The following is a 14860-nucleotide window of genomic DNA, read 5'->3' as shown; positions in this document are numbered from 1 at the left end:
TAACTTAGAAATGTGACTAGAAACATAACGAACATTTGATTAGCTTTATTGATCTTTAAAAAGGCAAATAAGATTGTCATTACTTTGAAAGTGGTATAAAAAAGGAATGTGCAAAATCATTTTATCCATGACTCTGCCTTTCAGTTGCTGTACACAGTTCACTCTAGAGCTTGAGGTTCAACTGCAGTTTATATGCAGAAGACTCGATATCTGCACCATCCTGATCAGACTCCCTGTCATCTTCACTTCTCCTCCTTAGCAGTCTAACTTCTTTTACATCCCATATTCAACTTCTTATAAGATCAATAAGATTGGTAAATCAGTGAGGTTAATATCTGTTTGTTGTTAAGCAAAAAGATTCTAGGGAATATTTCTGCTGTCTGAAAACAATTGAATACTTGATATATGCAAAACCAAAAATTACACAGACTACCAAAATAGAAAGTATTAATAAATGGAAATCTTTAACTAGCGGCCCTTCATTTTTAGTTTTGAGATCTGGAACCATAAAATTCTAGGCTCTTTATAAAAATAACACAGTGTATAGAAGGCAATATCTTGTATAATCGAAAACTTTGCATCTTTTTAAAATAAAGGGGTAAAATGGCTAAAAAAGTTGGATGAGGGTGAGTTCTTTTTATTCCTATCCTTGAAGAAAGACATAAATCTAGTGTAATGAAAAGGTAATATATCACTATCAAGATTTTATACTGAAATGTAATTTCTCACTGTTAAGATTTTTCACTGTTTGAAAAATGAATTTTTTAAAGAATACTGTGATACACATTTGATGCATTTGACAGTCTTTGAAGTAATCCACCTTGAAATATTATGCTAAATTTAAAGTTGCACTTGCAAAATGGTTTATAAAATGGTAATTATCCTTCCTATCGAGCCTGACTGAAGTGTTGCATGAAGCCATTTATTCACAGCAGCCTGGTCTGGGACTTTGTTAATTGACTGCAATTAGAAGCATTTGTCTGCAGATGTTTCTTCTAATAGATTCTCCATGACCTCAACTCCTCTGTAAGGAACTCTGAACAAATATGCATCCATTTTCAAATTTAAAACCGAAGCCAACATCTAGACTTAAAGAATCTCTGGAACTTGCTTGCCTTCCAGATGAAATTAATCTTTCAGTATGCGGTCACTGCAGCACTATGTCACCCTGATTCCTCTCTTAACAACACACTGATGCCAAGGCAATTATTAGCTTCCCTATATTTTAGAATGTCTCAGTTTTAAAATGTCTCCCTTGTTTCAGACATTCCTGTGCTGCTTGAACAAAAACAAATAAACTGTTACTTAGATTTCATTTTGTCAGGAAAAGATAGAGCTAAATCTTGAACAGCTGAAGTGATATAGGTTCATTATTGTTTTGGAGGTAGATAATATATATCAGCTGTGAATCCAGGACCTTTTAAAGTGTCTTATATAAGACTGACAAAAAAAAATATACCCAGAAGATGACTCAGTGCTGCTGGTTTGCTATTTTTCTGTCCATTTTAGAATAATTTTACTATGTTCAATGGCAGTTTGTTGCTTTTCAATAGTTGCAACTTCATGCCCTGTCTTTGAGCAATTTCAGTGTTCAGATAGGAGAAATGAACAGTGTTTATTTCGCAGATGAGAATCAGAGAGCTCAGAAATTTCTATACGCTATACAAATAGGCCTTAGAAGTGGTTGAATGCTTTGCTTATAATTACGTTTTGCTTACTGGTCAGTGGAGATGTGATTAATGAGAAGGACTGAAGTCAGTTTGAAGAAGAAGATCCATCTTTGCCTAATTCTATCAAAACAATTCAAGGGAGACCACACAGAAATCCTAAAAGAAAGTTGCCCTACAGGAGTTCTCATGCATGCAAGTGATACAAATGATGTGGAGGTTGGAGACAGCATTAACCTCACCAGGACTGTTTGTAGGATACAGCACTGTGTGAACACTCCCCCCCCAGTGTCAGAGCAATATTTGACCTGGGTGTACTCTGCAGTGCCTATGAGCTCAGCACATCTTGATCACAATGAAGCATCTTCAATCTGATACTCAGCAGAATAGCTCCACGCTTGTTTCAGGAAGTAAAACAAAGGCTTTGAACTTGACTAGATAGTCTAATTTACAATAAAGACAATTGAAAGACCTCATCCAAACTCACAAACATATTTTGCTTAAATTCCCCCAAAGGTGTATAAAGCTACTTGTTTTGCTATGAGAAAGAATTGCGCCTGCTGCTTGCAGCTTCCTTATTAGCCCTCTCTTTGGCTCTTATGACTTTGCTTACTATACTGCAAACAGAGTAATTTGCATGGCTATAGCTGAAGAACACTGTCTTTTAAAAATGGTTTTTGCATTCTTCTGTCTTTAGTGATTTTCCTATGTACTTTTGCAGAAGTCTACCACACACAAAACTGAAAAAAAGCTGCATGGCTTTTTGTTATTGGTGTTTTTCTACTGCTATAGAAAGAAAAAAATAATTCCCTCCTTTTCCTGCCACTACTGTAATATAGGGATGTGCATTATTATTCCTTGAGATACACTGCTCTGTAACATTTTTAAAAGCATTTCAGTGAAGGTTATCGAGTCATGAAATCTACAGTGAAATTAGGCAGTCTATTTAAACCAGTGTTTGTATTTTTTCTCTGAAAGGTAAGGGAAATAAAAACATATTTAAAAAAACAAAACAAACAAACAAAAAAAAAGGTACTGAGAGCAATTTACTAATTGGAAAAAAAAAAAAAAACAACCAAAAAACAAACAAACCAGAAAACTTTATATATAAGCACTGTGTCTTGCCAGCAAAGATTCCTCTCTGATTTCAGCAATCCAAAGCCAAAAGCCAAGGTTAAAGACAGAGATTCTGGCTGCATGTACAGTCTAAAATTAATTTTAGTGCAAGAGTCTACGTATTTGATTGGTCTGCATGGTTATAATTTATTTCTGGGCCCTAGTGTCTGGTAAATGTTCCAATCACTCTGGGCAAATCTCCTAAATTTTTTCCTCCCCTGCACAATAAATTTTGATAAATGTCATTTCCTGGCTTAAGAAAACTGCTCTGCATGCTACCTAGCTCACAGAGTTGCTCTACTTGTCTTGAAGAATGCCAGCAAGAAGTGCTTACAGAGCCTAATTTTTAAAAACCACTGAGAATTCCCAAAAGCCCTTAAGACCTATAGGAATTTAGTGCCTCTAAAAGGCAGAAGCAGGAGACTGAGTAGATCCTCTACCTCCACTTAATGTTTAATTATGTCACAGTAGTAAAGAGGCCTTTCACAAAGTAGTTTACACTGCATGTTCATACAATTTCAGCTACAGCAAGACTTCTGTCATATTTCCCCTCACTTACCCCGACCATATGTAAGTGCACTCTATTTGATTTCTCTTATTTCTACATCACTGTATAGCTATATTAAAAACAAAACATTCAGCACAGCTTTACATTCACAACTACTGCCACAAACATTAAGACATTCTCAATTCTTCTTTCTTAAGGGAGAATAATTGAGATTCTATGTGTTCCAAACAAACAATGTACAAAATCTAACAGAAATTTGACACTCAACATTTCAAAAGATATTTTCTCTGAAGCAAGTCTCCATATCAGCTGTTTTCTCCAGTTTCAATGGTAAGACTGACTACCTTTCTATTTGTCCAAATTTCCAGAAATCTAAAGAATCTGACTAAGCATGGATATTTGCTAATTTTTACTCTGTAAGGTATTGTTATTTAGCGTATGATCTATTCTCCTCACTTCCCCCAAAATAAAGATTTTTTTTTTAAACGGCAGAATAGTTATTTTCAGAACTGACATGTTTAAGTTACACTTTAAAAGCTTTACTATTTAATTAGGAGAGAGAGAACTTACAAGGAGATGTTTGCCTTACCATAATGAGGAATGATTGCCCAAGCCATTGCAGAAGCATAGATACCACCAATCATCCAAAACATACAGAGCCAACTCAGGTGTTCTCCTCGTTTCTCCCGAGCAAGCACTTCCGAAAAATAGGAGAAGACTGTTGGCACAGCTCCACCAATCCTAGAAGGAGATACATACCATGTGTTAAGGGAGAAAGTAACAGCCAGTTATAGTGAGAGCTAGGCCACAGGTACTGTCATTTAGAACCTAAACTACAAGCAGATTTCTAGCAAGGTTGTATTTTTTTTTTTGATTGCACCATGTACTGGAGAACAATATGCTTTCACTGCCTTGGATGCAACTTTTGTCAAAGATTTCCTTGAAAACTGCATATACACTTCAGTATGTTCAGTGATTCAAATGGATTGCCAATGTGCTGGCCTTTGGAACAGAAACCAGCACAAAGTGCTAACTTTCACACAAATGCTGCAGTCGTGGCCATCTATTTTTGAGCGTCAAAACATGCTCTGTTTTACTGAAATTGTTAGTAATTTTCCCAGAGGATAATAGGTATTTCTCTAGGTCTTCAGTCTTCTGATTTAGGCAACCAGGAAGTGACTAAATGAGAACTGTATTACTAGTACGTTTTATTCCATTCCTATTTAAAAAGATGTAATTTGCTAAGCCTGTGCTTGCTGTCTACATAATTTTGTAATGGAAAAGTCAATGCATTCATATCATATTCACAGTTTTTAATACAGTAAAAATAAACAGCATCTAAAGGTCAGCTGGGAAAAAAAGGATCTCAATTTGGTTTTGCAAAACTTGTGTAACTTAAATATGTACCAAGTTCCAGGTAACCTTTTACTGTTTTTACCTCTTCACTACACAGCACAAGCTTGTGTAAGCTATAATTTCCTGCTGAAGTAAATATCTATGAAGTTGGAAGAGCTACACTTACATAACAGTTCACATCCTTACAAGAAGCAAAGTCTTGCATTGTTCAATTTTTGAACTCAACTTTTAAAGATAAATGTGTATTTATGCTGTCATTTTGATGATAGGTAAACTGGGAGTAAAACCAAGGATCTTACAACAGATTAAAACAAATATTAGAAAGGAACATATGAATACAGAAATGGAATTTCAATCCTAATAAAAATCAGTTCCATGTCAATGCTGTCTACTTTAAGATACCTTCTGGTATAGCAATGAAATACTGCATTGAGCAGTTACATGCTATTCTATCACTTCCTTCTGGGTAGCTTTGGACAAAGTACTGCCAATCAACTCTTACCTTTAAAATTAATGTACCATTGCTGGGCCTGTTAGCTCTAACATTCTGCAAGTTCTACAAAGAGGTGGGCAGTATCTCATATTATTTTCATGGTTAGAACACTTAAATTGTTTTGGCAGGGTATTGTCCTCCCTTGTAAGGAAGAGTGCCCTAGGAGGATATCCTGCTGGAAGCTTGGGAAGAGGAATGGTAGAAGCAACATGGTGAAGAAAAGGACTGTGGCTCATTTTGCTGTAACTGGGTACTCCCTGCCCTCGGTGTTATTCTAGAGCATGTGGGCTCTCCTTTTCCCAAGGCTTAAGTGGATTACATTAATGACCTCTTACTGTTCAGGGCTCAGTCATAGCACTGAATTGCATTCCCACAGTATTCCTTCCTCAGCATCCAAGGAGGATCCATTTTGACCAGGGTGGGGTTCTTTCTTTTTTTGTTTGTTTGTTTGTTTGTATGTTTTACTTAGTTGTTTTTTCATTTCAAAGAACAGTTATCCAAGGGAAAGTGACAATATATGAATAAGAAACTAATTCAATTTCTGATATCAGAAAAAAAACATCCAAATTGAAAGCCGTGCCTTTATAGTGTTATTTCTGAATGCTTTCTGTTTGTGGTTTTCTGTGAAATCATGAGGAGGAGGCAATCAAAATGGGATTTAAATGACATACCACAGGAAAGCAGAATTTAGTGAAATAAATAATAAACTAAGGTACATTTGCATTTTTTGTTGTCACAAGCAAAGGTGATAAATGTCTGCTAACCTATCTTCATAGCTGTGATTTGTCACAACAGATTTTGGCAACTGCTCAGTTTGAGAGCTAGAATAAATGAAAACAACATTTAGGCGAGGCATTCAGGAGCCTCTGGCTTCAGGGAGCCTTTTTTTATTTGCAGATTCATTAGCCAAAGAGGCTTGAAATGCCTCTTTGAATAGAGGCAATATAGGTACATAGGAATAGAGATAATTAGGAAAACAACAACAACAACAAAACCCTTACAAAATACTAAATGCACAAGCAGGATGGTGTTCTTCTCCTGAGATATCTTGGCTTCTTCACTTCCAAATCTGGAGAAGATTCAGGCTCAAAGACTGTTTCTGTGTATGTTGGTATTTTGCAAGTTTTCACCTTATTACTGATGACGTACTAAGTCCACGAGATCAAAACACACTTGCTATTCTGCTTCCAATACTTGGAAGCAGCCTATCACCTTCATTTCTCCACTCGCACTTAATAGATTTTTATACTCCCACTTGCACAAATTCAATTAAAAACATCTTTGTTGTTTTCCTCCTAGAACATCCGTTAGATCAGTAAAATATGTGAGAACAAGCATCCAGATCAACTCGTTCACCTTGTGAACTGATGGATAATGCCCTATAAAACAGCAGCATGATGTAGATCACAGACTGTTGATCATTTCACAGAGTATACTATGTATACTAGAGATGTCTTCCAGGTACACATATGATCCATACTGTAATAATAGCAAGAGTCTCTGAGATAGTTTCACGTGATTATTTACAGATCTCTTAAATACTGTCAGTTCTGATGGAAACTGATAAGTAAATAATTAATTACTCGATTTTTTCAACATCAGTAAAAAGAGTTAAGAGAAATTTGATGTCAAATACAACCATATAATTACAAAGAGTTTTCTTGCAGTACCTGATCAGCTAGATATGTCAGATAAGCTGCCAGCATTGATAAGCACAAAATCATTTCCAAATCCACAGAGGCATTACTAGCAGAGATAGAGATGTGATCATCCCACAGGCCACAACTGAAGTTCTGGTCCCCAGACATAGACTGTCTGGAGAGTGGCAATAGGAGAGCTATAAAGATGACCAAAGACCTGGAGAACCAGCTCTATGAAGAAAGGATGAAGCAGTTATTTCACTCTGGAGAAGAACAGGTCCAGGCATGACCTTATCACAGTATTTCCACAATTGAACAGTGGCTAATAAAAGAAAGGAGTCACTCCCTTCACTTGGAGAACACAAGGGGTGATGAGTACAAGCTGGGAAACCTGGGAAAGGTTTTACCATTATGTAAAAAAGACATTTTTTACAATGAAACAAATGGCACAATTTCCCTACTGGTGTGATAGAATTCCTTTCAACAGAGACTTTCAAAATGTGGTTGGAGAGGGTACTTGTCCAATCATAGTCATATCATCTAGTCTCTCTTTCCCAGTGGAAGGTTGGATGTAATGATCATTCAAAGACCCTTCTTTTCAAAGACTCTTCCAACCTGGGATTTTCTATGAGTTTATGAAGTCTTGATCTTTCACAAACCTGATTCTCTCTCTTTTTCATTCCTCCTTTCAAATTTCTGCTTTCTCTTTAGGATTATATGTTGTATAGGCTCTCTACCTTGCTTATGTGTGTCAATTTTCCAGCATTTCTCTTCCTTTCGTATAAATTTCCTTTCCCATCACAATCTTCTCCTCACACAACAAGCCACTTTTCTACATGCTCAGTCAGGTTTATATTATTCAACCTTTACCCATGTCTGAAGAAGAAAGGCTTGGAACCAAATCTATTTGAAAAGCTCAGACCTGGCCAACTTCTTTCTTGGCTTGTCTGAGAAACATATCAGCTCTTTTGGCATACACTATCAACTCTGAAGCCAGTAAACTGCAGAACTGTTCATTAGCTTTCAGGGTACACCTTCTGATAGCCATGGGTGGGAGGCAGCTGGAGATTATAGAGAAATTAGAGGCAGAAGGATTGTAACAGGGTTGAAGACATGTGAGAAAGAAATAGAGCAAATGAGCATGAAGATACAAAAGATAGCTACAACATAATAATGAATACCGATGACACACAGAAGGAGCCTGTTCGTTGAGATCTGAGGTTCTTGAAGGCAACAGCTTGTGTAGTTGTGCTGTGCAACTGCGTGGTGTCCACATGGCCCGTAAATCTACTAGAAATTTTTTGAAGATCTTGTGTGTATAGACCTGTCCTTCCTGTCCTCGTCATTCAGAATATGGGAATATAGAAGAGTATAAGGATTTCTTGCCTCTGTATGTAATGAACAAAAATAGCGATAAATAGCCATTTGGCTGGATTTACATGGCCAGTCATCTCCAACATGTTATTTAAAATAAGCCTCATCCCACAGTTTTGTATTTTTTGTAACCATTGTCCCCCACAAAGGTGTGAAGGATTTGATTACGATCTGTTCTAAACAGTGAGTTTAATATTATTACCATGACACCAGTACTTTGTGCTAGATGCTGATAATGTGGAAAGAGTACTGCAGGTAGCTTTGCAGAGATGTCTTCTGAGGAGTAGCTAAAAAAGAAGTCTGAAAGGGTGTCTAATATTTTTTGGAAAATAAATACTACGTAATAGTTCAGAGTGAGAAAAACTCTCATACTCAGGCAGGGATGGATTTTTAGTTGCATAAGTTGACCATATCTAAGCCACATTTCCTAATATTTCTGTGGATCTTCAGGAGAGATTTAGTGAAACTTGTGGTTTTGACAATTTAAAAGAAATCTCTGTAGTCTGGACATAATGTTTAGTCTGTAAATTAAGACACATTTGTTTAACTTCTCATATTTCCTTTATGAAACAGAATCAATTTAGGGTTGTCTGAATAATTTTTAAACTGTAGTCAGTCTCAGAATACATATTTATTTCAGTTACCTTTATACTCCATGAAAACTTTGATTATTTTAGAAGCAATATTTGTGTAGATAAGCATGATACATTTTCCCAAGTTCTATCATCTTTGTTTACTTCAAGGCAACCCTAGCATGGGCCAATTTAAAAAAATAGAGCATTTTTAAGAACTTTATTTTGAACTGAGGTGTTGGAATTAGAAAAACTGCGTCTAAAATTATCCAAAAGTATCAAAAGCACTAAGCTAGAAACTAGACGAAAAAAATCCAACTTTCTATAACAGAGGTTATAGATAAAATTCTCCAACTGAGATTAATGTTTCCTAGCGGCAGAGTTGAACAGGCAAGAAATCCTCCTCCATTCAAGTTAGCAGCGATATTATAAGTCGTGTTCTGCTACTGGAGAAACCTTTTTAGTAGGAAATCATGTCTAAAGCTCTCCTAGAGCTTTATCTGTCTTTGGGATTCAATTTCCTTTTGAGTATGGATTTTGGTTTAATCAATGGAGGGATCACAGTTATTTTATGTATATATATATTTTAATTTTTTTATTTTTTATTTTTTTTGTAAAAGGAAATGATTTTGTAGGCTATTCAGCACTTCATTCTTTTCATTCGCTTGAGTTCACTTTTCAGACTTTCATATCCTTCATTGCTTTTTACCCAGCAATACTTAGTATTATTTATACTGTTTTTATTCCACGCCATTCAGTTTTTGGCAATGCAAGATCTTCAAGATGCAAAAACATGGTCAGAAAGGTGTTGTTTTGGTTTTTTTCCCCTCAACAGTTCACTTTTATAAATGTATCAACTGCAAGAGAATCTGAGAAAAGTCAGTTTCTCAGTGTTTTCCATAAGTAAAATCTTCTATCAGTTACTGTTATTATTGATCATAATTCCTCATGTATTTTTTATATTTTCTAGAAGATAAGAGAACAGCTTAAACTTGATGTACCTAATAAATTTTATAACTCATCAATACTTCTTAATATTTCATTGACTTTTAATTATCAGAAATTTCCCAGGTAACTCTCTGTCCCTTCATAAAGCTTTTTGCCCAGTCTGTGAAGCAATATTCTTTTGCTTCTAAAACACAAGTTATCCATATTTCATATTTGGGTTATTTAATACATGGCTGGAACAAAGCCCCTTCCGTTGAGAATAGTGATATATATTTAATGTCCTTCATTAGGAAAGGGGAATTGACATCTGCGTTCCAAAGGCAGGACCTCTGGAAATGAGAAGAGGTTACTAAGAGAATTAAAGTTGAATTCATATTCCTGTTCAACTGAGAAGCTTTCTTCCCGTGCAAGCAAGATGTGGATTGTAGTGAAGAATGTAATAAACTCTCAAGATTTCATTCAGACACTATAAGTAAATTCATACTGTGCTACAAGAAGATATGGCATAAAAGCTGGCAAAAACACATGGAAGTTCTTCAGTGAGTGATACAGAAAAGATCTTGTGTTCTTATGCAGTGATTGATGCCAAGTATCTGGAAACAAAGAACTGCAAGATGTGTGCTCTAGCAGTGAGTGTATTTATGCCCTTCTGTCTATAGTGGAAAGATTTTACTTTTTTTATCCCTGCAGCGGGAACATTCCAGCTACTCCCATAACTCGTGGTGCTCGACATGTGATGTGTCTGTTGCTATTACAGCTCCTCTCAATGTAAGATCATATCCAAAGGTGAATTTAAAAAAAAAAAAAAAAAAGATAAATAGAGGGAAAGATAACGTGGTTCAAGAAAGCAATGTACAAGGTTTTGTACTTAGGTTGGCGTAATCCTATATACATACACTAACTGAGAGAAGAACTTGACAGTAGCTCTGCTGTGAAGGGCTTAGGAGTCCTGGTAGATGAACAACTCAACAAAAGGAAGCAGTGTGCGCTAGTAGCTTGGAAGGCCAATGTTATCTTGGGCTGCATTCAAAGAGGAGTGGCCAGCAGGAAGAGGAAGGTGATTGTCCCCCTCTACTCTGTCCTTGTGAGGCCCCACCTGGAGTACTGCATACAAGTTGAGAGCCCCCAGCACAGGAGGGAAGTGGAGCTGTTGGAGAAGGTCCCAAGGTGGGCCTTGAGGATGATCCAAGGACTGGAGCACCTCTCCTAAGAAGACAGTCTGAAGGAACTAGGCCTGTTCAGCCTGGAAGTGAGAAGGCTGCAGGGTGACCTCATTGTGGCCTTCCAATATTAAAGAGAACTGATAAACATGAGGGAAATCAAATTTTTATTAGGGTAGATAGTGGTACGACAAGGGGGAATGATTTTAAACTAAAGGAAGGGAGATTTAGATTAGATGTTAAGGGGAAGATTTTTTCCCTGAGAGAGTGGTGAGGCACTGGCACAGGCGCCCAGAGAGACTCTGGATGCTCCATCCTTGGAGATGTTTAAGGTGAGAGATGGGACCCTGGGCAATTTGATCTAGTATTTGATCTAGCTGCCTGTAACCCTGTTTGTGGCATAAGCATTGGAATTTGATAATCCTTGAGGTCCCTTCCAACCCAAGCCATTCTATTATTTTGTCAAGATTTTATTATGATGATTCTATGAAAGCTAGATGTGATGCAAATACAAGCTTGAGTAGCTCTGGTAAGTGAAAAGTAAGTTTCCTTCTGAAAGTAAGTGAGCAGATGAACATTCTGAGTAAGATGAGATCCAAAAATGGAAAGTGATGGAAAAACTATTTTCTCATAGAACAAAAAGGAACCTCTTTCATCTTGAAGATGTGAAGGACAGATTCAAGAAATCTCACGGTTTTTATGGTGGCTGACATCTAGGATAAAATAGAACTGAAGGAGAGGAAGAGGGTTCTTTTGAATATAACTATTTTCTTCAAAGAAAATAGAAAATGGGAAGTGCTGTGAATCTTTCTCATCTTTCTCAGTGATCTGTGAGAAGGAAAATGTAGGAAAGTGGAAGGGGATTTTGTTTTACTTTTCTAACATTTTTGAAAGAATGGATTTTTTATTCAGAGTGCAATGAAGGTACAATTAAGGTGGAAACCCTATACTAACATACTTTGGGATCTCAATCTCAGCTTGTGTAAATTTAAAATTATACAGTTAATGGACAGTGAGCACTGTCTGAAGAATTTTCAAAAATTGAGAAATTATTTAAATTAAAAGTAAAGGAAATGCAGACCCACAAACTTTTTTTTTCTTCTGGAAAGAACAGTAAAGTTTAGCATGCTCTAAGATCTCCATATTAATTTGACAGACTGCAATGGTGTTATAAAAAACATTATGCACATGAGGACATTAGATGCGTTGCAAATTCTACTGAAATTTGAAGTACATTTGTGAGAAGTGCATTATATAGCATACTGAACAGGCAGTACATAGAGAATTTGGTGCACAAAGCATTTAAGCAAGTTCATCAAGTTCACAAAATAGTCTGTTGCTATATAAGAACAGAAAATTTTACTTTTTTCACATTATGTCTTTCCTCTGAAATCATTATCCTATCCCTTCGGGTTTATTTAGAATTGTAATAGCCACACTGATTAATTCTCTTGCTCCTGACACAGACTGTGTTCCTGCATTAAATAATGAAGTTTTGTAAACAGGAAAGTTTTATTAACACAAACAATTGTAGAAGTGAAAAAAAACAGAGGAGCTTACCCAAATCCAGAAAACAAACGACAGAAGAGGAAGAAGCCATACCCCTGGACAAATGATGAAAGGAAGGCAAAGAATCCATTGATAGACATGCATATCAGGAGTGACTGTCTCCTTCCCACCTTGTCTGCCAAGCCTCCCCAGAAGAATGCCCCCACCATCATCCCAAGGTACACTATGCTACCTGCAATACACACAAAAGAAAAAGAAAAAAAAAGAAAAAAAAAGAAGAAAAAAAAATGTTGTTTTGTGAGCTACATAACTGACCACAATTGACCACACCAAAATAGTTATATGTATTTGAACGATTTGCTTTCAGCAGTCTCCTACGTTTACCAATTCAGTGGCACAGAGATTAATTTATCCTTTTTCAGTGGGTAGAAATTGTATGCATATAGCTTTGCAAATATACCTAGGGAGAACTAAGTACATTTGTGTCCTATTGTGTCTGTGTCAGCTAGTAGACTGAAGCTTAATTTAATTACTAAATAAGGTGCCTCTAGCTAAAACAAAATACAGTCAAATAAGAGTGCATTGGAGAAAGAATGCTACCATTTCCTCAATAATAAACAGCATTCAAACTTCAAAAATTAAACCTCCCCAGCAGAAATAAGTTGTTTGAACATTTCCTGAATATAATTCTGTAGGGGATTAATCACTGGGAATAAAACGTGCTAAATCTAAAAGAAGCTGATTATGAAACAACAGACACTTTCCATTCAAGATCTACAGAACTGAAGATATCCAGCTTGATCTTTTTCTCCCTCTTGCTTCACTGTGCAACTTTATTTAAAAAGGCAGTATCTTGTATACATACATAAAAACAAAAACAAAACAAAACAAAAAACAAAACAGGAAAACATTGGAACAGTTTTGTTTTCAAATAATTTTATGCAGACACATTACCATTTAGCTGAATACACTAGAATGAGATGGAGATTTCTTACTTTGAGTTCGTTTTTTTGGTAAAGTTAATGTGATTTTCAAAGCAAAATTGTTTTCCACAGAAAATATAAACCCGAACCATCTGACCATCAATTTCTGAGCATGTTATGTACGCATTATTTAATTTCTAGAGATGAACCTTCTCTGGGACAGTGGAAGAGAAAGCACAACACATTGACCAGAGTGTCAGAAGTAGTTCCTCAAATTTGGGCAGATCCAACCAGATATGTATTTTGTTAGATACAGGTTTTTAATCCTACCTACTTTTTTACTGAGCTTCCCAGATAGTGTTTTATCTGTCTAATGATTGCTACCATCTTGTAAGAAGAATTTAAATGTAAAGTAGCTGGAAGCAGCTGAAAGAATAGGGATGCCTTGTCCTGTGTCTCTTTTCAGTCAGCCATAAGAACTGACAAGTTCCCCAGCTGCTCTATTTGGCTTCAGTTGCTATTGTGTAAAATTCTGGACTCCGAAGAATCACTTCTGCCATGCAGAAAGTAGATAGAAGGAAAGGAAAATGGAAAAAATGAATCTTTGGTCTTTTTAAGCTGAGTATTAACATAAAGGTTTCTCACTGGTATTCCAATTCTTGGATTCCATATATTACATCTGAAGTGCTAACCTCTGGAGGGTCTCATGCATCCCAAAACGTACCTGCACATGTGTACACAGTGTACACACAGTGCTGCTTCCTTATGAGGCATCATTTTAAAACACTTGATGGAACACACACACTGTTGATGTAACACACTGTATGTATTTCAGTAGATTATCGTATTATTTCTACTACATCTATGACAACTATAAACCTGCATATACACTCACAGTGGCTATTTCAGTGAAATACAAATGTTGGACTACAATTTCTTAATTTTCCTTTCTTACATTTTAAATTTTTTTGTAATAATAATTATGTTATTTTTATTTCAAGCAGTACATAGAAAACAGTAGTGTAAAGATAATTAGTACCCATTAGTTTTTTGTAAATTCAGGGTCTCTACTGAGTAAGCAATTTCTGATGCTGTCTCTGAGCCTTAATTTTACATTCCGAAGTATAAGTTACTGTGAAGGATTTGTAAAACCACATACAGAAAATTCTAAATTTAGTCTGTAAGAGGTTCATGCAGTCTATTTAGTCAAGAAAGCACATGGAATACTATTCTGAGTAGCAGGTAGACATAGTAATTCAGAAATACGAGTGAACATGAAATATTCACCATGTATCAAAATATTAATAGCTAATAATAATAATAATAGTTATAATAATTAAAAACAAAGACCAGATTTCTATCCTTTGTATTTTTTCATTCTCTGTATAATTCAAATAACTTCTAAACAGTGCTTCCAACAGTAATGTAAACCCACATATATTTATGTATGTATATATGAGTTTTGTATACAGAAGCAGCAAACAGAGCAGATTTTTTTTTTTTTTTTTTTTTTTTTTTGTGTGTCTGTTCCTATTTGGTCTGTTCAACTTAAATTAAGTCAGTCTAACAAAATCTGTAATTAAAATACAATTAA

General features: G+C 35.8%; 1 protein-coding gene across 1 annotated transcript in view; it reads right to left on the bottom strand.

Moving 5' to 3' along the window:
- Positions 1-14860, bottom strand: part of SV2C (synaptic vesicle glycoprotein 2C) — a gene marked incomplete at both ends in the record, with an annotated part of 69163 nt that overhangs the window by 38330 nt on the left and 15973 nt on the right. Inside the window, 2 exons of the mRNA XM_079548055.1 lie at positions 3881-4032; positions 12395-12571. Coding sequence (XP_079404181.1) covers positions 3881-4032; positions 12395-12571 — 329 coding nt within the window. The remainder of the gene's footprint in view (positions 1-3880; positions 4033-12394; positions 12572-14860) is intronic.

The sequence above is a fragment of the Tetrao urogallus genome, assembly GCF_951394365.1.
Source record: "Tetrao urogallus genome assembly, chromosome: Z".
NCBI lineage: Eukaryota > Metazoa > Chordata > Aves > Galliformes > Phasianidae > Tetrao > Tetrao urogallus.
The sequence above is the reverse complement of the archived record's forward strand: the minus strand, read 5'-3'. Positions and strand labels throughout refer to the sequence as shown.